This window comes from Agelaius tricolor, unplaced genomic scaffold (genome assembly GCF_023055355.1).
Source record: "Agelaius tricolor isolate 1412-34295 unplaced genomic scaffold, bAgeTri1.0.p SCAF_1, whole genome shotgun sequence".
NCBI lineage: Eukaryota > Metazoa > Chordata > Aves > Passeriformes > Icteridae > Agelaius > Agelaius tricolor.
In genome coordinates, this window is record NW_027269261.1 from 94,246,371 (window position 1) to 94,273,651 (window position 27,281).

The following is a 27,281-nucleotide window of genomic DNA, read 5'->3' on the forward strand; positions in this document are numbered from 1 at the left end:
AAGTTATTTCTAATTATCTTATTAGGTTCATGCTCTTTTGCATTTTGTCCTGTTGGCTTTTCATTGCTTCAGTTGATATCATTTATACTGTCCCAAATTTGTTCTCAGTGGATGATTCACTAATGTTCATTTCATCAAAGGGCTCTTAGTTTTTATTTAGTCAATAACAGAAAGGCCTAACTTGAGAAATTTTAGCAATAACATCCTTTTAGCTCTGCATGTCTTTCCAAAATCAGTTACTGTTAACCTTGCTTTATAAAGTTTGCCTACTCTGCATTTCTCCTACTAATCATAATCATTTGAATCAAGTTGAAGTATCATGCCTTTGAAATCTAGCTAGGTTGAATGAGTTATATTTTCTTGGCATTAAAAAATTAGTTATTTTTCTGAAGAAAGTCTCCTAAATTTCTCTGGTACTCTCTATTAATTTTTCATCTTACTTGAATTTTTAACTTTTTCTTCCATGTCTTCTTCCATGTCTTATACTCTTCTTGAAAAGTAGGGTTTAGCTATTTCATACTGTCTATTGATAACAAGTCAAAAAGGCTTATTACTGAGCTTGCTATGTAAGTGTTATTATTCTGTTTTCATACAACAAATAATTTTTAGGCATTTAAGACATTACTTTGTGTACAAGCTTGACAGCTCTATTCTCCCTGGTTTGGGGCAAACAATAATCTTTCCTCAAAACTGAGAGGAAAAGTCTTCCCTTTTTCATTCTCTTATATCATTATCTTTCCTCCCTTCTGGATATACCAATGTCCACATGTTTCCTTGCTAGTGAAAATATGGGCAAACTGGACTCTTCATTCTTGGAACTAAAACAAAAAATAATCTTTACTTAATCCTCATTGTATAGCATCACTGGTTCTTCCCTGTTTAGCTGAAAAGTCCTTGCTACCTGCTTTGCTACCAGGAGTGTCTTGTTCACTTTTCACAGCCTTTTGTTGTGACACAGCCTTTGTTGAAGCACTGGAACAGGATGTAAGAGAAACTGGGGGCTCCCCATCCCTGGCAGTGTTCAAGGCCAGGTTCAATGGAGCTCTGAGCAACCTGGGCTAGAAGCTGTCCCTGCCCATGGCAGGGGGTTGGAACTATGTGATCTTAAGGGTCTTTTCCAACTCACATAATTCTGTGATTCTATGACAGCTCTTAATTAACCAGTGCTTTTTCTGCACTCCTGAGCAGTCTCTTCCCTTCACAATTGATATCTTTTTATGCAGCAGGGGAAGGTTCAAGACAGAATAAGCACTCTAAATCTTCTTGGGATACAGTCTTTACGTAGTTCTTGCATCTTTGATTTAAAAGAGATGGACAGGGAAAGGCAGCTTCCTTCTTGCTGAAATTCTTTATCTAGCCTGCTGAAGTAACAGCTTCACAGATTTACTACAGCTTCCCTTTTTGTAACTTAATGTTTAGTTTCCATTTCAAATGACTAGATTAGCTTTATTATGGAAAAAAAAATCTATTGTAAGTTGTCACTTATTAATCCTGAAATAGTTTTATTGGAAAGAAAATTCTGCTGGGTAGAATTTTGTTCTCTGGTCACTCTGGTTGACTTTGTTCTTTAATTTAGAATAGTAATTATATCTTGGAAAGTTATCCTCAATGGTAGTTTTTGTTCCTATAAGAATCTTTATTTCCAAGTATTTGTACTTCAGACTTGAAGGTTTGTGCTGAAAGGTCTTAGAGTTGCCCTTTCTGGAAGCACTTTTTAAAACCAAATTCTGGGCACGTTTAGATTAAAACTATTTGCACTGCACTTGTCCCCAAATAGTAGAACACTATTCTTTACATAAGAAGGGAATGTTTTCTGATTAACACTCTAATTTCCAGAGGTTTCTTGAAAATGGTCTATCCAAATCATTTCTTGATGGAAAGGATTAAAAAACCCCTCATCTTAGTAGTTGGATTTTTTTTCCTTCTGTTTATAATTTTTCCCCTCACCATGGTTAGCAAATAGTTCTTCTCACAACATGCATTGTTTTCCTTGTAAAACAAAAGGTAGTAAAAACTTAGGTTGAACCATGAAATTCTATTTATGAAGGACTTAAACATTAGGAAGCTTGATACTGATGTTTCCTTTGTTGGAGGAAGGGTAAGGGAACAGAAATCTCTACGTATAAAATTTCTTTTCCAATTTCGAACTGTGTTTCTGCAAAACTTATTGTGGTGAAATTCTGTCTGCTTTCCACCTGCTTTCCCAGACTGTCTCCCTTTAATACAGTGAGCTTTCTATATGCAAAAAGCAGCACAAAGTTGTAACTTTGCTGTGGTAGTTGGATCTTGCTTAGACTAAATTAATTCTGCATTCCTGACTGCTGTGATGTTAGTGTCACTTGAAGTTCTGTTTTTATTTTCCATCCCTTTCTGTAAGATTTCTGTTCATTTCTTCTGGAATAATGGGCAAAATAGAACATAAGACTTGCATTGGTTTATGTTCCTCTTTCGCTAGTCCAGAAACTCATTTGACTTTTAGGGAAATTACCTGTAGTGAGAAAGACCTGAGAGCAATAGATGTAGCAGCCTCTCTCACTGGGGGGATGTGCAGGGGCGTGGGTGTGTTGTAAGACTATGGGGAAAAGATTTAGAATTCTTGCCTTTGTCTCAGCCTGTAAGAGAGTGAAAACAGTACATATCTCACAGGATTTTTGAGGCTTTGTTAACTTTTTAAAATAATGCTGATGGCCTCTGGAAGGTGCTGAGAAGTGCACAGAGTTACTGTCTGAAGGCTGAATATAATTGTTTTTTGTTTTGTTTTGTTTTTTTCCCCCCTTTCCTGGCAATATATAGGCGTGCCACAGTTAGGGAAAGAATTTTGTTTGGTGTCTCTTTAAAGAAAATGCAAAAGTGCTTTGCTGGGGAGAATAGAAAGGGGCTTTCTGAAGAGGTGCTGAAGACATGAAAATTCAGAGTGGTGATTGGTCACCTCTGCTTGATTGACAGGTTGCAGGGAAAAACAAAAACCCATTTGTTCTGGCTTAATGGAACTGGAAAACAGAAAATGAGTATCAGGTAAAAATTCCTTTTTTAAAATCTTTGCAGTTCTCCTATAAAAGGTGGAGTTTTTACGCAAATTTACTCCTTCCCCACTCCAATAAATTAGGAGTAGGAATTGCAGAAGCAGGTAGTTGCTAAGCTGTGTAATGTGGGTTGTCTATGTCAGTGCGTTTTCCAGGGGGCAGGTGTTGTGGAACACCCCGCAGCAGCCACTGCTGCTGGGGTAGCTTAGCAAGAAGGCAGAGGATGGAAAGGGTGTAGTGACTAAGCCCTGAACTGGGCCCAGCTCTCTGGTTAGGCTCATTAGCAGGACGTTCAAGGGGAAGCTTTTATTTTCACTTCCTATACTGTGCCTGCTTTGTGGATAAAGTCTGTCAGTTTCTACTGCTATCAATTTGGAATCTTTCATGAGCATTATTGCAAAATTCACTGAAAAGTGAATAGCTAAAAAAGTAAGCTTCGTTTTAAAGTAACTTCCATCTAGCAGTATACTGTCATACAGATTTTATAATAAGTTTCAATATCAGCACCACAGTTTTGAGAATCGTAATTGAAAATTATTAATTTCTGTTAATTATTTTGTATGTTGATGTATTTCAGATTGAAGGACAAGGACATGGTGCAGTTTTTGACTGCAAGTGCTCTCCTGATGGGCAGCATTTTGCATGTACTGATTCTCACGGTCACCTTCTGATTTTTGGCTTTGGTTCCAGTAGCAAATATGACAAGGTACAGTGCAAAATGTAAACCAAAATGTTTGTCTGTGTTGAATGCATTTGTACAAACTTCTTCAGAGCTTCATTTCAAGAGGGCATGTCTTGACACAATTTTGAGCCATTAATATGGGATGTTTTGGATGCCTGTTGTTGACAATGAGATTTCTTTCACTGTCTTTTTTTTAAATTATAGAAACATTCTGTTAAGCTACTGTTTACGTGGGAAGTTCAAAATAATAGCAGTAATAATAATAATAATAATAATGATAATTTAAAACCAGAATTCAAAATTAACCAGTCACTGTCTACTCTCTTAATTAACCAGTCACTGTCTACTCTCTTAAGTGACAAAGTTACAAATATCTACTAATGGTTCGACATGGATAATGGGAATAAGCTACAGTGGAACTGATAATAGTTACACATTCTACTTGAATTTTTTTTTCTGCTTCCTAACTAAGCCCAAAAAATAGGTGTGTAATAGAACTAGTTCCTGCTATCTGTATTTAAATATTGCATAGCTTATGAGAGAATTATTTACAAAAAATGTGCTATGTTTTAGTGGTGAAATTTTATGTCTGCTAATGAAGTACCATCATGGATACCTTTGTGCTTGCACAGCAGTATATCCACCATTAGTGTGATTTAAATATTATATCTTTATTCTAATGTCTATTATCTAATGTCTATTCTAATAGTCTACATTGTGTATTCTGAGTGTGGGTGTCTTGCCACAGACCCTCATGACTGTAAAGATATGTGGTGTTGTTTATTTTCCTTTGTGGAGGAACGTGCTCTGGGAACCATACAGGTTTGGAGTGTTCACAGGTTCTTGGTTCTTCATTTACCACCCAGGAAAGAAATGAGGTGTGTCTCTTCTCCCTTTTCCTAGGACTTAAGTAGACCTATCTGCTCCATTTTCATCTCTGCTTCTGGTAACTGACACTTGAATGCTGTTGGGGAGGTGCTGTTTTTTGGATCTTGCCTCCTGCTTTGGATCTTTGGGCTTAGGCAGGTTTTGAAAGCATTTTGGTGAACAGCAGTACAGAGAGACCTGAGGAGGGAGTGCAAAAGGAATTTTAGTCTTTATCTTGTAAGCTACTGGATTTCTTTCTGTAGTTTTACAGAAGGATTTGCATTTGGAGATTTATTTTTTCTCCTTGTTTCTCAAATATGATTTGAATTCCTCACTACTAAGCTGCTGTTGCTATCCCTCAGTTATTACTATCTGTGCACTTCCCCTTCCATTCCAAATAAAACAAATAAATAGAGACATCACAAGCAAGGAAAATCAGGTTGATCAGATAGTTTTCTTTGTGTTTCAGGATTCTTACTGTCCTAGACTTAAAAGCCTGTTGTAATAGGAACATTTTTCTTACCATATCTATGGATTGTTTCAGGTTTCTTTTTCTCTCCAATTGTTTTGGAAGAATTTAGTTCTCTGCTACTTTGAAATGCTGGAAATTAAATTGAAACTGTGAGTCTTTTGGTCTTTGCTATGATAGACCAAAATTTTCCTTTATGCTGCTATTTGAGTATTTACCTGTGAAAGATTTAATGTGTTTGTAGAATGAATGCAGTTACTTCTCCCTGCTTGAATTCTACAGACCTTTGGCTCTCTTGGGGTTTTTGCTGCTGCCCCTGAGAAAAGATTGTTTTAAACTTTTCATTTATTGAATGATTTAAAATAATCGTCTACCTGGTTGCTGTGCCAATGTTACTCTTGGCATGCTTCATCATAGCAGAAATGGGAGCAAATAGGACTTATTTGTTACCACTTTAATCTCAGTCTTCCACTCACAGAAAACTCAGCTTGGAAGTGTCTGGTGTCTTCCATGTGTGGTTTCATCACCTCTGTTTTTGTCCTGATTTATGGGAAAATGTTACTACAGGTAGGTAGGTGCTGGAGATGGCGGGGGTTTTTTTCTGTCTTTCTCCCCTCAGATACTGGGGAGGGTTTCAGACATCTTCTACCTATGATCTGGTAGGATATGCATTTTTTGGTCTTTAAAGTGTTTCCCATCTCTCTGGGGAAATGAATTTTATGGAAGAAGCGTTGCAACCTGTTCTGTATTCCTGCATTTTGGAATTGACAGTGATTATAGCTGAGATGGTGCTAATTCTACTGAGAGAACAAGCTCTTATTTTTCTATGTCTTTGTTTTTTCATGTTATGTTCAGATACATTTCCTAGTTGACTGGAACCAATGTCAAGGCTTTCTTTCCCCTGTGGTGTGATCTTGGCCACAATGAAGGGGAATGGGGTGGGGTGTTGGTTTTTGTTTGGGGTTTATGGGTTTTTTTGGGGTTTTTTGGATGATTTTGTGAAGTAATTCTTTTGTGGGGGAAAATAAAAAGAATACATGTGCTGCTTGTCTTGGGCCAATCTCAGCTGAAATCTGAGTGTGTCATCACCAGAGTTGAGCCAAGTTCACTGTCAGCAGGGCATGTGCACTTCAGAAGTTCTTGATTAGGTGGAAACTTGTCCATGAGTGACTAGGAGTTCTAGAGTGTAAGATACTATTCTGTTGATTTTAAGTCATAGAATATTCTGAGTTGGAAGGGACCCACTAGGATCAAGACCAACTCCTAGCTCTGCACAAAGCACATCACGTGCCTGAGTGCATTGTCCAAATGCTTTTTGAACTCTGGCAGGCTTGGTGCCATGGCCACTTTCCTGGGGAACCTGATCTCTGAGCTTTCTAAGGCATTTGTTCCTGCAGACTGCCCAAACCACAGCACTGTGAGCTGCAAGTTGACAGTTCCTGTACAGTGGATTGGTGCAGTACTGGGGAAAACCTCTTTGTGTAACTGTGCCCATTTTTAGAAACTGAACATTCTGAATGTGTGATTGGAAGAGAATATATCTATAGAGCTCAGAGCTTGTGGAAAGCTTTTGTGCTCATTCCCAAGCTGGGTTTGTGAAGTCATATGAAAAGAAGATTCTCATGCAAATGGTGATGTGATACCATCTTATTGTCATGAATTTGATCTCTGATAGTATATAAACAAATAAGTCTCATTGTTAATACTTCTGGCTGGTTTTCTGATGGAATGTCTAATTCTTCCTATTTTTCTCAGGATAAGACATTTTCCTGGGTTCCAGTAGGGATATTCTACCTGAGAGTTGTTCTGAGCCTGTGTTCTCCAAGAAATGCCACATTATCTTATGGAGTAGAAAATTGTTATTTAGTCTCCCTTTTATACTTGATTGCAATATAGGGTGCACAGAAGTGTAATTGCAACAAAGTCCCTTGTGATCTTGTACCAGGTCTTCCCTTTGCTCACAAAACTTGGGATGCAGACTAGACTGTACAGCCAAGACACAACATAATAAAACTCAAAGGTTGTATGACCTTGCCATTTAAAACTCTTTTTTTCTCAGTGTGGGAAGTACTTAGTAGGAAGACTTATACTAGGTGTATGTAATGCATATTCTATTATGATTTTCACAGACATTGTGAATCCTCCTAGGGGACCCCTGTCTCTATCATATTGAACTATTGTGAGATGAAGAAACAGAGGTGTTCATCAGGCCTTGATTCTCTCAGTCAGACACATGAAAGCACTTTTATCTTTCTCATTCAGCCTCTGTTAACAAAGAATCTGGCAGCAAGATTTCATCCAGTCAACTTTTTTTACTGTAGTGGGTTATCACCTTGTCCACATGTATTTTGTAACAGTAGTCTTTTAAATCTCTGAAATGAATTATTTTCCATTGCATCTTTCTTTGTATCTTTCAAATTTCTTCCTGTTGTTATTTTTCTGAGTTTTCGTGAGGTCTAGAGCCCATGATATCTCTGATTTTTTCCCAGTTCTTTTTTTAAAATCCATATCATATGGATGCACTTTCTGATGTTGTAATTGACAAATGTTTGTTGTCATCTTTGTTCCTGGTCTTCTTGCTTCCAGGGTGGGAGACATTTATCATTGAGAGACCAGACCTCTGAGTAGCTGCTATGATCTCTGCCTTACTGATTTCTACTTAACAAATTACTGGAAACCATGTTATGGATTGGTCATGATAGAGCATACTCTCCAGAAATTAGAGGATGTTCTATGAACAACTTGGGCATTCCTCTCTCCATGCTCCAAAGACAAGATTTTTTGAGATCTCTATGCATTGAGGCAATCATTTAATTGTTTTCATACTGCACTGGAATTCTTAATTTGTGTGAATGATGATTTTATGATTTGATTTTCACTTGTTCATTTAGTTCAACTGAATGCATGAGCTGCCACAAAGTTTGCTTGCCAGTAGGTGGTCCTGGGACATGTAGTATATGCATCAACTTCTCTCCTGTTCATTTTTTCTTTTCTCCTTTTACTTCAATATCTTTCTTATTGCTCAATACTGAGATACCTGTGCCAGCGAGGGATGGAGCATACATCTTTTGATATTTAATTGGACAAAAATATTCTTCAGTCTTGAGGGTCTGTGGAAAGTCATCTATAATAAATTAGGAGCAGATGGACAGAAATAAAAAAGAAAACTTCAGTTTTTATTTTGAAGGAATAAAGTTAGAAATTCAGTTTTTAGTTTGGCTTTATTTTATCAACTGAAACTTTTTCTGATATCTAGCATTATAGTAAGGATATATATATTTTGATGATGTTAAAATATTTGGCAATGCCCTCATGCAATAAATATTTTTCCTCGTCTTCTGCCTGCACCATATCTCATAAGTCTGTGACACAATTTTTTATTATCAGAAAATTTATTCATATATTCAGACTGTGGAAGAAAATTTATAAACTAATACATTAATCCTGTATTTGCTCAGATGTCTTCTAGTAGTTAAATATTACCCCATTCCCCTATTATTTAAATGCTTCCCACCCTCAAACATGTGGATTATTCCCTTTGCAGTGTTATATAGAAAAGAGTACTTTGAAACAGAATAATAATGGAGTCATTAAATTTTCCCCTTTAAACTGAAATAAACACATCAGCTTATAGACCTGTTTTTTGCAAAACTGACCATGAGTACCACTGTTAAAAATAATTTTGGCAGTTCTCTTCTGTATGCTTTTGTAATAGGTTCTTTAAAAAAATTACAAAATGACTTTGTTTACAGATAGCAGATCAGATGTTCTTTCATAGTGATTATCGGCCCCTTATCCGTGATGCCAACAACTTTGTCCTGGATGAACAGACACAGCAGGCTCCACACCTTATGCCTCCCCCATTTTTGGTTGATGTGGATGGCAACCCTCATCCTGCAAGGTATCAAAGACTAGTTCCTGGTCGTGAGAACTGCAGGGAGGAACAGCTTATTCCTCAGATGGGAGTGACATCTTCAGGTATGGAAAATTTCACTTCACTGACCAGTAGTCTATCTAGTTACCTTCAGTTGTTCTACACTTTCACTTTGTCCTTTTTCTTCATTTATGGGCATAGTAGTTCATGTAGTGTGGAAGAATTGCAATGCCTTTGGCACTGGTTGCTTGTGACAATTTCATTTACAGTATTGTCAGCAATCAAGTTGGCATTTGTTGATGCTACAACACCAGTTAGCTTGGAGTTTGTTTCATTGCTGGAGCAATGTATAATGTTGTGTGAGCTCTCAGTTATCTCTTTGGGATAAGATTTCCTTTAGATAACCTAGGAAACAGACTGATCTTCCACAGATCAGTTAGAAAAGGTAACACTTACAAGAACATCTCTTAAGCTTTGGTGATATGGTTAAAGAACTGAAGACTTGAAAAAGAAAAGATACAAAATGTAGGAAGTTCCTTGTAAGTTTTATTCTCATGCACATGACATGAGAAGAACATGCATATGTTGGGCCAATGGCTGGCTGTTGGAAACTGCCTAAAAGTGTTTCACATGGGTAGGGATAGAAAAATAATGCCTACTTACATGTTAGAAATTTGATATTAGTATGAATAAGCAAACTGGTCACTGGTGAAAGTAGCTTTAAATGTTTTCAAAATAAGCATTGTTAACTATTTGGATATTTTTGAAAATATATGAAAACTGACTATTCCTATAAATTGTAGTTTATATGTTCATGATACTTAAACCTGTGGTGTGTCAGACATTCCAGGAAGGGTAACTGAGAGTGTTTTTACCAAAAAATCTCTTTATCCTTATTTGTAGTTCTCAGGATTACAGGGCAGTGAATATTTAAGCATTTTTAGGGGAGGATTTCCATATTTCCTCCAAAATTACAAGAAGAAATGTTACTTGAGATGCAACTGTAAGAAGGAAAATATCCTTCCTGGTGAATGTAAATTTCTTAGTTAGTGGCTTATGAAACAAAATTTGATTTTTAGGGAAGGGTGTGACTTTATTTCATTGTTACAGTTAAAGTGTGAATCCATTGCATTGTGAAATTCTCCAAATTTCAAAATCTCCTGGGCACATTCTTCAATGTATCTTGAAACGAGTTAGACTCTATACACAGACCCAAAACTAAATTTAGTGGTCTGTCTGCATGACACATGAATGTCTAAAGGAAGATGATGTCCATAGCATTTTGTTTAATAGCAGAGAGCCATCCATCAGCTTGACAGGTGATGGACAGACACAAGACATTTTTCTACCTTTTTACAATATAGCAACAATGCAGTTGTATGCAGACCTAAACAACATTTATATAGTTTATATGTTCCCTTCCACTAAGAAAGTTCCTTTTCTTTCTGAAGCTTTGTTGTGGGGTTTGATGCATCTCACTCAGAGCACTGACCATTTATTTCTTGTTATGTTTTCTGTAGGGATTTCTAAGAGTAGGGGGAATTCAGATAGTCATACTTGATTTACTGCCTTGATGAACATGGAGCTCCTTTAAACCAGATGTTTTGAAAAAATCAAGTATACACCAGTGTCTTCATTATTTCATTTAAAAAGAAACCACTTGCTGTTTCTTGCTAAGGCATTGTCTCACAGGCTAGATACATAAAGACATGCATTTTGTTTAGATGGCAGTTTCCTTGTTTAAGATCATTCTTGGGTTATTAGTATTATTTCCCATTGTTCTCAGTAGACAGTATGTCTGCTCATGAGATTGGCAAATTAATGTCTCACTTACCTGACTCAGAAAACATCCAACTGTAGTTATACCAGAGCTCTTTCTATTATTCCAAGGTTCTGATGCTTTAGGGAAGTTGACTTCAATAACCTTTAAAGCCTGAGAGCACTACCTTAAATATTTATGGTTTTTTCTGCATATTGTTAAGAGACAGCAGCTTCTGTTCAGCCACATAATCAAAGCTCTTCATTTCATAGCACAATTACTGTATTATCTAGCCTTTGATCTTGCAAAGTACAGTTTGTACTGTGATATTTCTTTGGAATCATGCTGGAAAAATAATTTCTATATCTTGTTTCTTTGAACACTGTTATTCCTCATTACAAAGTTTTGCAAGTTCTGCTTCTCTTGACTAGAGCTTCCCACCATTCCACTCCACTCTGTCACTATTCTGTGTGGAGATGTCTGACTTCTTTTTGAATCAGTACTGTAACCCTTGCCTTTTCTCTATACCTCTCTAACTTTTTTGTGATCATTGCAAGTATGAAAACAGGTTTTGTGTTGTTCATGCTTATGTGCTGTGTATTTTGCTTGCTGCTCAGAAACAGTATTATCACCTTGTAATCACTTCTTTGGAACTGTTTCCCATCTTCCAGTCACAAGACCTACCCCAAAGGAGGTTTCTTGGCTGTTTTACATACCAAAGAAAATTACCATTACTTGATCTGTGCAGTCATTATGTCCATGTGGAGCTCAGTTAAACATTTTTACTGCTTCATTTTCTACAGTATAGATAATTATTTTCTAATTCAATTAGACCTTCTTGATGTCGTTCTTTCATTGAAGCTTATAAAGTGTTTTTTAATGCATTTGAGGCAGGCTAATCTTGCATTTGAACAATTTGCATTGATTGAGCTGACAAACAAGAGTTGTATTAAGCTTCTGTGGCTTGCTGGCACTTGATCAAATTTAACATTTTATTAGAAGTGAAGTGTGGTCATCTTGACCCTGCTCCAGAAAATATAATGCTCTCAAATATATTAAGAAAAGAAGTTGTCCTGTTTTAAGAAATGGCTGTTAGAAAAATAAGCATTAGCTTGTAGCTACACATGATAATTTACTGACCTTGTTTCAAAGCTAAAACTTAGATGAGCTGTCTGTAACATTAATTTCCTAGAAATTTACATTTGTGTGTTGTTCTGTATATTTTACTTCACAGGACTGAATCAAGTTCTTAGTCAGCAAGCAAATCAAGAAATTAGTCCGTTGGATAGCATGATTCAAAGACTTCAGCAGGAGCAGGACCAGAGACGCTCTGGGGAGGCAGGAACCAGTAGTACCAGCCGGATAAGCAGAGGTAGATCACTGGGGGATGGGTGTTGAGGCTGGGAGTTGGAAAACACAAATCCCTTTATATTGTTCATGGTCTGTGCATTTTGTTGAACTGGTAGAAAGGAGGTATGCAGCTGTAGAAAACAGTACAGCTTTCCCATCTTTTTTTTTTTTTTTTGCCTTTTGCAAAATATTTGGCTTCTTAATATTACAGATTTATCTTTGTTATTGTCTCCTCACTCAGGGAAGTGCAGCAGCTGTGTTCCCTTAGGAGTAACTACCCTACTGTTTAATCTGGAACTGGCCACCTAATTGTTTGAAATCTGACTTCTTTCAAATTAGGATACAGGAGGAAGAAAAGTGGAAGGAAATACTTATTTCTCTGCAGAATTGTTCCATGTTTCAGTGTCTTACACTAGAGTACACAGTAGTTTTCAACACTTTAAAAATTATGGTCAGCAATCCACTAGAGTAATCAGGATTAGTTTGTGAGTGTAAGGATATGGAAAAATGTTGATATTTTGCTACTGTGTAAGGTGTTCGAAGGCTCTTGCATGTGTGTGTGGTTTTGTTTTGGGTTGATTTAGTTATTTTTAACCTCTTGACCATTTCATTTTTTGTCTGTAAATTTTACAGCTTGATTCCTAATTTCCAGGGCTGAGGCTTCCTTTTTTTTGAAGATAGAAGACTGTTTAAGGAGCACTGATTCAGTGAGATAGCACACTGTTTTATAACACAGATCTAGAGTGCAGTAGCAATAGTCAGCTTTGCAGAAATGTTTTCAAAGGTATTTTTAAAGAAGCAAACACTTGCTTCACTTCAGATTGTTGGTACACCTGCTTCTTTTCAAGGTGAATTTTTAAACAGGGTGCTGCAGCCCAGTAGCTGTTTGTGCTGTGTTGTGGTGACTGTAGAAACTGCTGAAATTCTTATACTCAGTTTGTATGATTTCTTTTGAAGTAATAGATCAAGTAAAGTTATTTTTTCCATTTCTTTCCAAATCTGTCTTTTCTAATGCTTCCCTAAGAACTTCAGATCAAGAACTATTGGTTTTTGCCTTTTTAGGATCTGTAAGCTCTACCTCAGAAGTACACTCCCCACCAAATATAGGGTTAAGGCGCAGTGGGCAAATTGAAGGTGTGCGTCAGATGCACAGCAATGCACCAAGAAGTGAAATCGCCACTGAGCGGGACCTCGTGGCTTGGAGCCGCAGGGTGGTAGTGCCTGAACTGTCTTCTGGTGTGGCCAGGTAAACACAGATGGAGAACTGTACTGTGGTGAACTTAATTAAATGGAACAGTTTTAGAATTCTTATCGCCATTCACATTGTCATTTGTTTTCTATTTTGTCATCTCAAATTTCTTATAAAGTCAGTTTTAGTTTGAAATCACTTGTTGGTATGTCGCTTGAAAAAATCTTGTAATTCCAGAAGGATTTGGAATAAAAATTGTCCTTTTAATGAATGACACAGTAATTGAAGTTGTATAGGCAATGGAATCTAGTTGCTTCAATATCTTCTGGCTTGTAGCATAAGATTATATCCTGTCATTATATGGTGTTTTATGGCTGGAATACTGACCTAAACTATTAGGTGCCTGAGATGAATTTTGATTTCTGAACTGGAACTTTACTTTTTATCAGTAATTACTTCTTGTGATGAATACTCAGTAAGTCAAAAAACCTACTTGCCATAGTCAAGCATAAGCTGCTCTAGTTCAATAAAATAAGATGAAAATCTTACTTTTTTGAAAAAAGCTAATTTTAAAACTATATGCTACCTGTAAAGAGAAGAACTGCTGCTTAAAGAATGGTGTAGATGTTGAATATCTATTCCTTGTTTTGGAATAGATACTCTTCTTAGTTTTAGTAAAGTCCTTTGAAGTTAACATCTCTGTTTTCTTTTTTCAGTAGGCAAGAAGAATGGAGAACAGCAAAGGGAGAAGAAGAAGTGAGAGTGTATCGATCAGAAGAGAAAAGAAAACATGTAATGAGTCACATTCCAAGAGAAAACAAAATACCTACTTTCCCTAAGGTAAGTGGTCCACCTGTACCTTGTCACAGAATGAAGCATAAAATGTAATTCAGTAAGTTAGGTCACATAAATTTACATTCTTCTTCTCAGTTTTAAATTTACAGACCAGGGTATGGGAGTTTCTTTGCCTCCCCAGAATGAGGAAGCCTGTCTGTACTGATGTTTCAATATGTTCTTAATAATAAACAACATGGATTGCTTTCAGAAAGGGGGAGAAATCCCTGCAAATCTGGCGTTAGGGACGTGATTTGCTGTAGGGAGTCTGTCACTATTAATCAATACACCCTGCTGCTGTTGTCTACTGTTTGACATACTGTTCTGTGGAAAGGTTTATTAAAACTCAACTCACAGTTCTTAAGTTTAACAGATTAAATACATCTCCAAATAGATAATGGGGTATTTTCTCTCCTAGTGCCCTAAAAATCAAAATTTGGGCTATTATGGGCTATATCTAAGTCATGCTTTTTGCTAGAGCTGGGAGTACATTTTCAGAAAAGACGAAAGCAGGATAGGTTAAGTAGAAGGAAATAAGTTGTATTAAGAATTAGATTGTCATAAGCGACATACTTTTTTAAAAATATGACTTGCAAAAAATTTCAATCTTGCATATTCTTGCTGGTTACAAAAATTGAAAGATATATATTCTGTATTTACAGAAAAAAATTTAAGTCTTCTTTGTTTAAAATTAGTTTTATCTATTAATTGAACATGCTTATCTATACTTTTCTAGCTAAATAGCCAACTATGTTTTTGTAATAAAGGAAGTAAATTTTAGCAATGGTAAAGGAGAACTCATGCTTTGAGTTTCATAGTATGCTTAATATGGAGGAGATTCTTTTCATCCTCAAACCAAAGCTTGTAAAATACAGCTTTCAGGAACACCTGCAAATTGTAGCAATTGTGATTGAAAAGTAAAAATCACAAGATATAAGGTGGAAAAAGAAATAAATGAAATAAAAAGAACAAGTATGCAAAAGACTACAGCTCTTAAATTCATTAGAGTACCATACTTTATGTCTGTGATGGAAGGAACTGAGATTGAAAACAATCTGAAAACATGTAAATTTCAGATACTTTGTAGTGATTCTGTAATTTTTAATAATGATGAATTAATTTTATATGTATTAGAGTAAGTTTGAAATGAGCAAGTTTATATTTGATATTAAATTTGAGTATTGTTTTGCTACATTTTTCATACCCAACCAAAGTAAATATTTCAAAAGAAGTGATGTGAACAGTCCCCTACCCACAGTTCCCTAATAAGTTTAAATTTCTTTATTAAATTTATTTATTACTTCTTCCTTCAATTTCTTTCTTATATTAAAATTTCAATGCATTGCTATCTTAAAAAATGATCCTGATGCACTCTTTTCAGTTTTGCAGGCACCAACATTGTGTGTTTTCCCAAGATACACTGAAAGAAATTTGTTCACTTTTGTCTCCAAACTTTATGCCACATGACAGAACTCATTAGTTAAATACCAGGACATCAGAAGTCTTTAACTCTTTATTTTTCTTTTGGGAATAATAAAAATGGGCCTCACAAATTCACATTTAACAAAGTATTTTCCTGCCTTGAGGGAATGTATTTTGGTGCTGAATTATACACTTTCTTTTAGTTTAGTTAAACATTTGCACTGCTCAAGGGTTTCTATTTTTTTTCCTTGTCTTTTGCTGCAGCCTAGTCAAAAGATCCTTCCTGATCCTGTGAATTCATACCAAATTACCATTAAATTTCTAATTCGGTTACAGTTCTAAAATATCACTAGGACATAAAAGTTTAATAGAATTGGCTAGCTGGTCCAGCACTGTGGTTTTAGCAATTATTTTTATGATATCTTTGCAACAAAGAAACTTAAAGCAAATGTTTTTTAAAATCCTGTTTAAAAAAAAATTTTTATGGTAAAAATTTTATAATGGTAGCACTGGATCTTTTGGGCCTCATATTTTTATTCCAGATATTTATGTCCTTGAAATCCTTCAGAGCAACTGCTACTTAGGAATAACTTTCTTCAGTTTCATATATTTACACATGGGGGGTTCTGTGAACTGGATTCTGGATTCTCAGAATGTGAGGGAGATAACTTGGTAAATCCTTTAGTCACTTTCTACCTTTGTTCTGAGAAAATGATGAAAAACCGCAGGCAATTGTGGTCTTTTCATATGAGTATGCCAGGAAATTTTCTACATAAACATTACTGATATACTTAGTAATAGTTTCAGAACACTTCAAGCCTTCATAAACCTTACTGAATACTTTTTTTATAACACCTTGGAATAAAAAAGTGGTATTCTTCCATAGCTGATTCTTCATTAAATGCATCTCTTTTTGGAGGACTTAGACTGCTGAGAAGTACACTAATTCAGATCTCTTGAGTAAAATCTCAGAGGGATTCAGAAATAAGTAGATGTCCCATGGGCTTTAAATAAGCACGTTTCAAGAAGAAAAAGGTGTTTGATCTTGAGTGATTGAGTCTCACAATTCAATTAACTGCTTTTTATGATTTTTATGATTTTTGTTGTTGCTTATAGTTAACATGAGCAATACTTCTGCTCAGGAGTGTCTAAGCAACAGGAATATAGTGAATTTGAATTTTCATCTTCTGTAGTGTTCACAATAAATTCAAATAAACACCTGGGAAGAGAAACAAGATTGACTGCAATCCCAAAACTGTTGTGCAATATTTTTAGGGTTGTTTTAAGTAGAAATTAATAACTTCATTATGGTTATTCTTCTGTTGCTGTTCTTATACAGTGGCAGTGTGACTTGAAATACAAACTGTGTTAGGTTGAAGATTGAACTGGAAAGTACAGTGCAAATCTTTTTTTTTCCTTGAGAATATCCAGTAGGTTTTGATACTGATTCCTTGTAAGTTATACTACAGCATTGTTGCAAGACAATTCATTTTAGCATAGGAAATTCTTACAGGTTTTATGAGAGAATTTATGAGCTAAAGGAGATGGGAAACACGTCCAGCAAAATACAGGGCATGACATTTTCTTCCAGTAATCTCTAGACCTAAGAACTACAGCATCAAGAATTCTAGAAAATGTCTCACTCTATAGAACTGTCAGGTTCTCTGAGAGCACAGTAAAACAAGGCTTGTATTTAAAACATTGTCTTCATAGGAAAATTCAGTTGTAATTCATACCAGTAGGAAATACTGGTTTTTATATCAACTTCTGAAATTTATCAGGTGTATTCACATAATAATGATAATGGTGAAATAATATTTTCTTCTGTTTCCTTCTTCCCTTCTAACTGAAAAAAAGTTGAAAATACAGAAGTAAAATGAAAAGATGGGCAGGAATGGATGTTATTAGCATTTTGGATTGCAAGCTGAAGTGTAGGTCAATAAGGAAGAACACAGAGCAGCTGTACTTACATTTTGAGGAGATTCCAAAGTCCTATTGCTAATTTTTAATTCAGGGTCATTGTAGGGTGTGTTAAAAGTAGTACAAAATTATAGCTCAGTCTTTCTTCTTTAACAATATCTGCAATTTAAATGGAAGTCACAGAAGTGTTCTGCCATTGAAAGCCCATGTTTCTTTGACACAGGTCATACAGAAAAGTGTTTGTATGTGATTGCTTAAGGGACTAATGGAGTTGTGGGGGAGAAACTAAAAACTTGGGGTATTTTGACCTGAATAGTTTTTAGTAAATAGTATTTAGTATAACTGACCTGTAGGCTGAATGACAAAGTTGGTTTGACTTTCAAAGTCATTGGTGAGGATTAGAGTTTTTTCTATTATTAAACAAAAACTTTAAAAAAAAAGCAAACAGCAGAAACTTGAACCCCCAATACATTAATGAAAGAGGATAGAATGGATTTTTTACATCTTCAAAATGGAACTGTATTCCAAATTACTTGTTTTCAGGAGCAGATGAAAACTGAGATAAATAACGTGCTTAGGTAAATATTCCCAGTCCAAGTACTTAAGAGGATTAGTCTATTAAACTACTGGGATTAGATACATTTTAATAAATATTTAAGAGTGTGAAATTTCTGTACACTAGAGGGTTGATATGATGTGTGTCCTAGTAAAATGTGACAAAAATGAAATATTCCTCATTATCATTAAGTAGAAATGTGGTGCCAATTAACATGGGAAATTGTTATGGATGGACAAAAGTAGGCATAAGCCTCTGTTGTGATGGGTGCAAATGACTGTATTATAAACTAACAGAACCCAGGGAGGAGCAACATGTACTTTGTTCTGCTGAAAGTGTCTTATTTTTGTTCCACAGAAATAAGTTTTTCTACTTACATGTTATTTAAACAATACTTCCAATTAAATCAGCTAGATGTTAAGAGGAAAATAATCTAAAGCTCCAGAACCTAGCACTTAGTGCTTAGTGTCTGTTATCTCACTGCTTTTGGAACAGTTCTTACTATTTTTTTACATACATGTGATGTGGTAAGAGTAAATACTAAGCAATTACAGACACTGATTCAGACTTGAGGAGAGTGTGGAACGGTGCTCTTTAGCCAAAGAGAAAATGCCAGGGCAAGAGACCTATTTAATGTTGGGGTTCTGATACTGGGCATATGCTTGTGCCTTGCCCCTGTTAAACTTCCTAGCAGAAGTGAATTCCTGTTGGCTTAAGGAAGGAAGGATCATTTTCACATAAAAAATAGATTCTGCTGGTTAAGAAATACCATGAAATTGCTACAGCCAAAGCTTTCCAAAATTGCTTCAGCCCTGTATGAGACTGCAGCAAAGCTGTGCTTCCCAGTGCTGTCAGAGTCATAAGGACCATAGCATGCAGTGTGGTCTGAATTGTCAGGACATCACTGGGTTTCCACTGTATCTCTCACAAATGATGTTACCAAGACCCCCAGCAGTGTCCAGTATCCCTCTCAAATACAGGAAATGCCGTAATTTTTATTTCACAGAAAAACTTCTGTCAGTAGCTGTAATTTCTGTTGTATCAATAGATATGCTCTGATACTGACTGGAAGCCTTGGACAAGGTACTTGTCAGCATATATTACTGCTCATCAAAGTGTTTAGAGAGCAAGTGATGATTGAACTTCAAATCATAGGTTATCTTGGCTTTATTTCCCAGCCTACTGTTAGAGTTGAGAGTACAATTTCAAGCTCTTTCTTTAGGTTATATATTGAGGGAGAGGAGGCATCAGCTGTGTTTCCTCAGTTTTAGTTGAACACGCTGGTGATAATTACATTTTGTCAGAAAAAAACCTGTTGTACTTTATAGTCAAACTTCCACATTCAATTCCACCCCTCCCCAAATAAATAAAGTTCTGCCTTTACAGCTTCTCTTCAAATTTTGAAAAGTAGAGATGAATAGCAATGATGTTAAAATGTATTTTTTTGGCAAGATGAGACAATTGTATACGTTATGACCACTTTTCTCATCCCTGCTTGAGCAGTGGGTTTAGACAAGGTGACATCTAGAGGTCCTTTTCCAACTTCATTCTATCATTCTGTTACTCATGGATAAGTAATTGTGGTTTTGTTTTCCTGTTTGTTTTTTTTTTCTGTTCTTGTTTTGACATTTTATCTTTCCCAAAGCATCACTATGACCCAGTACTTATACAGTGGTATTGCTTTTTTCCATGTGGGAATGATTGGGGTGGAGGGGCTGGGGAGTTGTTTTTTTCCCTCAAGCTTTGAACTGCCAAAAGAAAAGAACTCTTTTCAAAACCAAAGAGTAATGCAAAGTGCTTCAGTTTTCCAAGCATCTGTAGTTCTATTTGAGTAGGGAAAAGCTGTATTTATGATAACTGTTTGAGAAACCTCACCTCTGAAGAAAAACAGGGAGGTAAGGATTTTAGGACTTTTGTTTCTAGAGAGAAGACATGAACATCACAGTCAAGCTGTAACGTAGCTTCTGCAAAATATGTCCCCCTTATCGTTATGGATACTTGACTAATTTGTTTCACTGGGGTTATGGGATTCCATTCTGTTGTCCCTGCTATGTCCCTGCTATGTTTTATGGTGAAAAAGGCACAGTGCAGTAGCAGAAACAAGTTACTATAGTGCTGGCTTTTGTGACCTCTTTGCTTCAGTAATGAATCTTGAGAGCTTGATGAGAAGTGAGCAGCCCCAGAAGGCTGAAGGACAGAAGGCTGTGGGATGGGCTCAGCCACTGAGCTCAGGGCTGCCTTGGAGCTGTTCTGGGTCAGGTCAGAGCAGCTTGAGGAGATCCCTTGTGCACTGCCAGTTTGAATCCAGAAGGAGGAATGAGTGCCCCAGGTCTCAAAAGTCTTAGGCAATGTTAAAATGCTGATAGCTGAGCAGTCCCGTTAGAAGTGTCTCTGGTAACTGTGCTGTCAGTGATAACTTCCCCAACCAGACAGAAGGACAGAACAACAGAAGCACAGTACTCACTGAAAAGAGCATGGAGCAGTTTGTGTTGGTCCTTTGTGCTTTGATGAAAACTGGAACACAACTTTACAGAGTGGTGTGCTGGCTTGCTTTACTGAACTGTTGCAGTCATGCCTGCATATCTTCTAACAGGGAGCATGGGAGAAAAACTAGTTACTAGACTTCTGCATTTTATTGATGACTGTTGTGGCTAAGGAAAACTAAATCTTATAGCCAAATTTTAGTACAGCTTTTACTGTAAAAAGTGGGAGTTATTTTCCTCAAGAAGAAAATTTAACCTAATAAACCAGCTTATATCATACATGATAGAAAAGGTATTTTCTTTCCTACAAAAGAAAAAAAAAATCAAGAAGAATAGGTACAAGCAGTCTGCTCTACTAGAAGGCTGTCAAAATATTAGTGCCTTTCTTTGTTTTGTTCCAGTTCTGCTTTCTTCATCTCTGGGACTGTTTTTTTTAAACTATTATCAGCACCTAATAGATACCCGAGGTTTTCATTGTGGCAGGAGGATAATACTGGAACAGAAGGAAGTGTGCCTCTTTTTGTGGCACTTAGTAATGAGCCCAGAAATTATTTTCTTGGATCTGAGCTAAGATGAAGTTTGACTATACATGCCGAAAAAAAAAAAAAATTAGCACAAAACTCTTGAAATTGAGATCATGACTCTTGAGTTTTTTACGCAGTGACTGGGGACTAAGACAAGATTGTAGACTTGATGTAGAGAGCAAGTGTTTGCATTATATATATTCTACAGGAGGAACAAAATCTCTTAATGCTGGAACATGAAGTGTTTCTTTATTTCATTCTTTTAAGCTTCATATTCTTTCAAACTGACTTATTCATTTGAATTTTTCAATGCATCATCATACTATTTAAAGGTCTGTATTTTCTAACAGTCATCTCTATGCTAAGGATGTATTACTGTATGGGTTTCTTTTCTAACACATCTGACCCCTTGGCTGCAAAATAGCACTTTGGACTTCTGTTAAGGAGTTTTCTTTCCTTAGCCATTTTTAGTGTAATTCTAAGCTTTTACAAAGCCTTAGCAGCCTATCAGTAGTTATGTTTTAGTCCTTATTAACTGACATGTACTTTCAGAGAATGAATACTTTTAATAATTGCAGATTTAAAAATTGTGTTTGTGTATGGGAAGAAATTTAATTATTTCCAGAATACACAGAACTGTTTGGTGCTTATATTCATTCAACTATGCCTATGGAGTGTTTTCTTCAGCAGCTCTTTGTTTTGGACTTGTAACTTTTTGCCAATCCAAAAATTGCTTCCTGGAATTGTATTATTAAAGAAAATGCTATGTATTAATAAAACGTATGCTCAAATATTATGTATTTTGACTTTGATATCTTCACAGAACCATTCTCATGATAATTTACTGGATGCTAGTGACTCAAAGAAACAAGCAGCCAATCAGCACAACTACCGTACGAGATATGCAGCAGAAGAAACTGCAAGGCCTGCTGAAGAGTTGGAAAATGGACACAGTTCTTCAGATGTAAGAGCCTTATTCTTAAGGCAGTCTTACACATTCCATTTCTATGCATAAAACTCCTGCTTCAGTGAATGAAACTTTGTTTTTAGTGGAAACTCAAGTTACATTTTTAATTGGGTGTTTCCTTTCACCTCTTTAAAAAATTATGTTGTATTAGGTTTTCATATGCTGTTGTATATGTTTAGCTTTGACTTAAAAAGTAATTGACAAAGGAGAAAAATGCTCATTTGTAAGGATATTTTCTAAAGTATGTGCAATTTGTAAGCCTAGTCAGTACTGCCCACGTAGCCTAGCAATATGGTCACCAACTTTAGGTGACCCTGTTTGAACAGGGAGGTTGGATAATATGACCTCCAGAAGTCCCTTCCAGCCTCAATTATTCTGTGCTTCTGTAGCTATGGCAGAGAATGAGTGAGGAGTACATAATGTTCCAGCCTTATTATTCTGTGCTTCTGTAGCTATGGCAGAGAATGAGTGAGGAGTACATAATGTTCATATTGGATATGAACATATTTTTGTTTGATATTAAAAGATGCAGAAATACGATGTTAAAAATAATTTTCAAGAAGGTAAACTAATCTTTTCAAATGGTGATGAAAAATGTTGCTCTACACTGCATCTGGCCAGGCACAGGTATCTTCGTGCTTCTTTATAAAGTCCACTAAAGTAAAGGAACCTCCTGCAAACTAAAATTCCTTTTTAACATAAAGCTTCTAGAATACCAGATGTTTATAACGCATATAAAGCCTAGAAGAGTTTTCATTGTATTGTCATATATTATAACTTAAACTCTAAGGAAAATCCTTTCTTTTTCTCTGCTTCCTCCTCTCCCCCTTCCCAATGCCCCCTGCCCTCCTTATTAGGAAGGGGAAGTAGTTGTTGCCAGTGGTGGAACATCAGAGGATGATGAAAGAGCATGGCACAGTGATGGCAGTTCTAGGTAAGTGACAGTATATATAACATACAGAGAAAATTCTTGCTAAGAAATCTTTAATATTTTTTGCTGTAAACAGTTAATGAATAACAACTAATACTTGTGCAGATTTAGAAGAAAAAGTGAAGAAGAACATGAAAGTTTCAGGATTTAATTTTCAGTCATATTGCTAACTAAAATTTAGGGAAGGTTTTTCCTTGTTTGCTAGAAGCAGAATTGTTTTGCAGGAAGGTATTTCTTATCAGGCACACAAACATTTCAGGCCAGTAGTAGCAGTTTCCTATGGTGCTCAGTCTGAGCTGTGATCCTTGGTTTGAAATTAAAGAGCAAATAGAGCATCCTTTATTTTTTTGTTCAAAGCTATTCAAAACCAGAAGTCTTGAAAACAATATCCAAACTTCAGTGTTTATCATCTTGAATTGATGAAGTAAATAACAGTGTTTACTTTGAGGGATGCTATAAGTTAAGTTTCTTGCAAGACCAAATGATGTCAGGGCTTTTGGTTTATTATCATTTAAATTGTAGATAGAATATAGGGTTTTAATCATCAAGGTTTTAACTATCAAAACATTGTAGTTAGCTAGGCTGTTAACTGTAATCTTTTATTGGGTTTTATTATGTAATCCAATGCACTTTTTAACTTTAGGGTTTAATTTCTTTTTTCTTTGTTATATCAATCACTATATATAGTGACTATTCTAGTGATTATTCTGACTGGACGGCAGATGCAGGAATCAATTTGCAACCACCAAAGAAAATTCAGAAAATTAAAACAAAGAAAGCAGAAAGTAGTTCAGAGGATGAAGAAGGACCTGAAAAACAAAGGAAGCAAATTAAAAAGGAAAGGAAAAAGGGTATTGAGGAGAAAGATGGACCATCAACATCACCAAAGAAGAGGAAACCCAAAGAGAGAAAACAAAAGGTTAGATGTTTGTGTATTACAGGTTGCTCATTCCAGCTGACTTAGAAATAATTGGATGAATGATTCAGTTACATATACAACCTAATATTGTCTAATTTTAAAACACATAGTGACTTTTTACTCTTTAGAGATGGTAATTAAAGACCTCTTGCAAGACAGGTGATTATAATGATAAGCTTTCTGAATATGATACATTTGATGTAAGGAGCACTTCTAATGTCCTTATCACTATCCTTGCTCACACCAGAAACTTTCTTTCTGTGGAAGTAGAGAAATTAAACTTCCAATACAATTGAGTATTGTTATAAAATGCCAGTATTTTTTACAGCTGTGCTGACTTGTCTTCTTATATAATTGCAATTTTTTTTAGATCTGCATAATCATATAATTTTTTTCTGTCAATTATATGATACATGATATTTGCATTATGCTTGTCAGTATTGACTCCATCAAGGGAAATATGACTTGATCAGGACTTTGTTGTTGTCTGTATTTTGTTTGCTTTCTAATATAACGTAATTACAATTTATATCAGTATATAGAAATTTCCAGTGATTTAGTTATTTTCAGTGTGGTTTTTAAGAGGTTGCTTTGTTTTTAATTGTTAGATCTGAAAACTTCATTTTTCCTTCTTTCTTTACAGAGACAAGAAGTGATCTATCTGGTAGATGTTAGTTATTATTGTAAGCTTAAAGCTTCTATTTTTGCAGTACCCAAGGAAGCTAACTGTATCATCTAAACTAAGTACCTGTATTTTGTTTATTTATTAGGTTAGGAGTTCTCAGCATTCTTTAAGATAATTATTTCAGTGTTTTAGCCCTCATTAGAAGGTAGACTGACAAAACAGCTGTTCGAACACAGAGGTTGGCGCAGTGTCAGATTAGCTGTGAATCTCTGGTATGGCATAAAGGATGTCAGGTGGTAATCTTTATTCTTTGTTTTGGCTACTTTTTCTGTATTGTACACAATCATTAGTTGCACTGTCAATACTAATAGTATATTGCTATTCATACAATCTAAAACAAAAAGAAGGTATCAGAAGGAATAAGAAAGCAGATGAGAAAAATAGATGCTGGGGGACTTTTTAAATGATTGAAACTTCTAGTTTAGCTTCTTATTATAAAAAACTGGTTGACAGCCTAGTATTTCCATTTAGATTAAAACTAACCAGAGTGTTTTGGGAATCTTGCATCCATTTTAGTCCCAGTTATTGAGATATGGGACATCTTTGATTAAAAAAGTACCAGGGCTAGATATTTCAGACTTTGAAAGCTGACCTGCTTATTTCTGGAGTCAGAAGAAAATATGAGGCTGGAAGTATTGCAGAAAATCATCTCTATTTCCTCTATCCCTTGGTAGCATTAATTATACCTGTCATTCCTGACAGATGTTAATCTTTGAAGTTTCTTGTTGTGGACATTTGACCTCCTTACTGAACAGAGATCTCACAGGCCTTTCTGGTAGAAAGTTCTTCCTCATTCTGATCTTGATTCTAAATTAGGTCTTTCATTTGAGGAAAGAAGTTCTGACTGTCTTTGTAGCCGCACATAGAATCTTAAAAATTAAAAAAGGAGTAGAGAAAATTGACATTCATCTCTATTAATGCATGGGTTTAATGATTTTGAATGGTGCTTACATTTCTAATCCCCCTCTACCAAAAATCAATCTAAAAAATGATACAGCAGTATCAGAAGAAAGACAAGGAAGAAAGACAAGGAAGGATCACCCAGGAAGATCAAAAGTGCTGAACATTTTTTTTCTTTAGATCAGACACAGAGGCTGACTCTTAGAAGAGAGAGAGTTTGGAAGAGATACGTTGAAAAAGCTTGTATAAAACTATAATGGTTTAGAAAGGAATAAATACACAATGATTTCCTTCCTTGTTTTGTTATAGTGAGATGTTGCATCTGATGACACAGAAAGCTCGAAACCCCAAACCCACTTGAGTGTGTAGTCAGGTAGTGGAACTAATTACTAAAGGATTTAGTAGAGTTTCAGAAATTATTTAATAAAATCACTGGGAATAGTCCCTTCCTGATGAGTAACTAAATTCAGACTTCAGTTCCAGAATGTTTTCAACTGATGATTAATGTGTAAAGTTATAATAAAGGAAGGTTCTACCTTCCCATAATTCACCAGTTAGCTAGACATTTTGCTCTGATGTAGTGTATCAGTTTTTTGCAAGACAGACCTACTTGAACCTCAGAATTCACAAAGTGCTTCTATGTTATTGACTCATTACAGTAGAGATGTTCTTTTTTTTTTTTGTGGGCTTTTGTTTTTTACAATATGTATGCTTTTTCCTGTGATACTCACTGGTGCAATCATCACAGTGCCTTTTGTCATGTGAAACCACATTTGAATTGATATAATGGAATTACACGTGGCATATCCTACTTGCAGTCTGGAGATGCAGTCCTCCAGCAGTGGCTGTATGAAGTGGATTTCTGTACAGACATCCAGGGTTGCTTTCTGTACACACACACAAGATCCTGTTAGGAATTTCAAAGCAGCCTTGCCTGAATGGCTGTACAAACCCCTGCTTTATCTGACTTATTGGATACAGAAAGCAGTGTGCACCTAGGATGAGCAACTGCCTTGAGTGTCATTGCTTACAAGTATGTGATGTGGAAATGCATTCTGAAAATGTAGTTCCATAGCACTTTATAGTAAGTATAATAAATGTGGATGTGCCCAATCCAGGTAATTTTCACATGGTTTAGCTCATAAATCTTCCTCCTTGTTTTGTGCAAGGTTCCTTAATTGGAGGCAGCTGTATAATTTTAGTGCCTTTTTGGCCAACGCGACCATGTGAATTTGGTTCAAGAGAATGACATGTTTCCATTGTATCCTTTTGGGCATGAGACATAATTACTGGACTGTTACAAAATTCAGTTTTTGTTAGAGTTCACCCCCACACACCCCCCAAAAAATCTCAAAAGGCAGTTAAGATTAATCCTCACAGTAACAATAATTTTGTACAAATCCTCTATGTTTTCTTCAGAGGCTGGCTGTAGGAGTTCTGGCAGAAAATGGTTTGACACTGGAAGAATGGCTGCCTTCAGCATGGATTACAGACACTGTTCCTCGGCGGTGCCCATTTGTCCCACAGATGGGAGATGAGGTATTGTAGTTTTTGCCTCTGTCTCCTTGCTTCTTTCAGTTTGTTTTTGCCTTTTGTATTTTCATCTGTGCATTTTTTCCCCAGAGACTTTTAAATCAAAATATTTTGGATTTTCTTAAAAACATTCTTTGATCTGGCTAAAATTGCTTTTGCTTCTTTGTACTTCGAAAATATTCTGCATAGTGTTACTTTAACTTTATATTATTATTCCCTGCTGTTGCAGTAGTGTTCCTTCTTGTATGCTATTCAGTGTGTGGATTTCCTTATGACACCTGTAGAAAAGCTGTGTGAGGTGCTCTATGTTGTGAAAGTATTCCTTAATTGTAGAGCATTTAGGGTCCTGAAAAACAGGTAAGAAATCAGATATGAAATTAAGTCTGGAAAACAT

General features: G+C 35.8%; 1 protein-coding gene across 3 annotated transcripts in view; it reads left to right on the forward strand.

Annotated features, from left to right (window-relative positions):
- Positions 1-27,281, forward strand: part of PHIP (pleckstrin homology domain interacting protein) — a 108,889-nt gene that overhangs the window by 52,578 nt on the left and 29,030 nt on the right. For all 3 annotated transcript variants that reach the window (XR_011681834.1, XM_071444345.1, XM_071444335.1), the window contains exons 16-24: positions 3,601-3,729; positions 8,794-9,019; positions 11,909-12,046; positions 13,087-13,270; positions 13,930-14,053; positions 21,776-21,916; positions 22,777-22,853; positions 23,538-23,769; positions 26,774-26,893. Coding sequence is in view for 2 of the 3 variants with exons in the window: in XM_071444345.1 (XP_071300446.1) it covers positions 3,601-3,729; positions 8,794-9,019; positions 11,909-12,046; positions 13,087-13,270; positions 13,930-14,053; positions 21,776-21,916; positions 22,777-22,853; positions 23,538-23,769; positions 26,774-26,893 (1,371 nt within the window). In the remaining variant the exon portion in view is untranslated. The remainder of the gene's footprint in view (positions 1-3,600; positions 3,730-8,793; positions 9,020-11,908; positions 12,047-13,086; positions 13,271-13,929; positions 14,054-21,775; positions 21,917-22,776; positions 22,854-23,537; positions 23,770-26,773; positions 26,894-27,281) is intronic.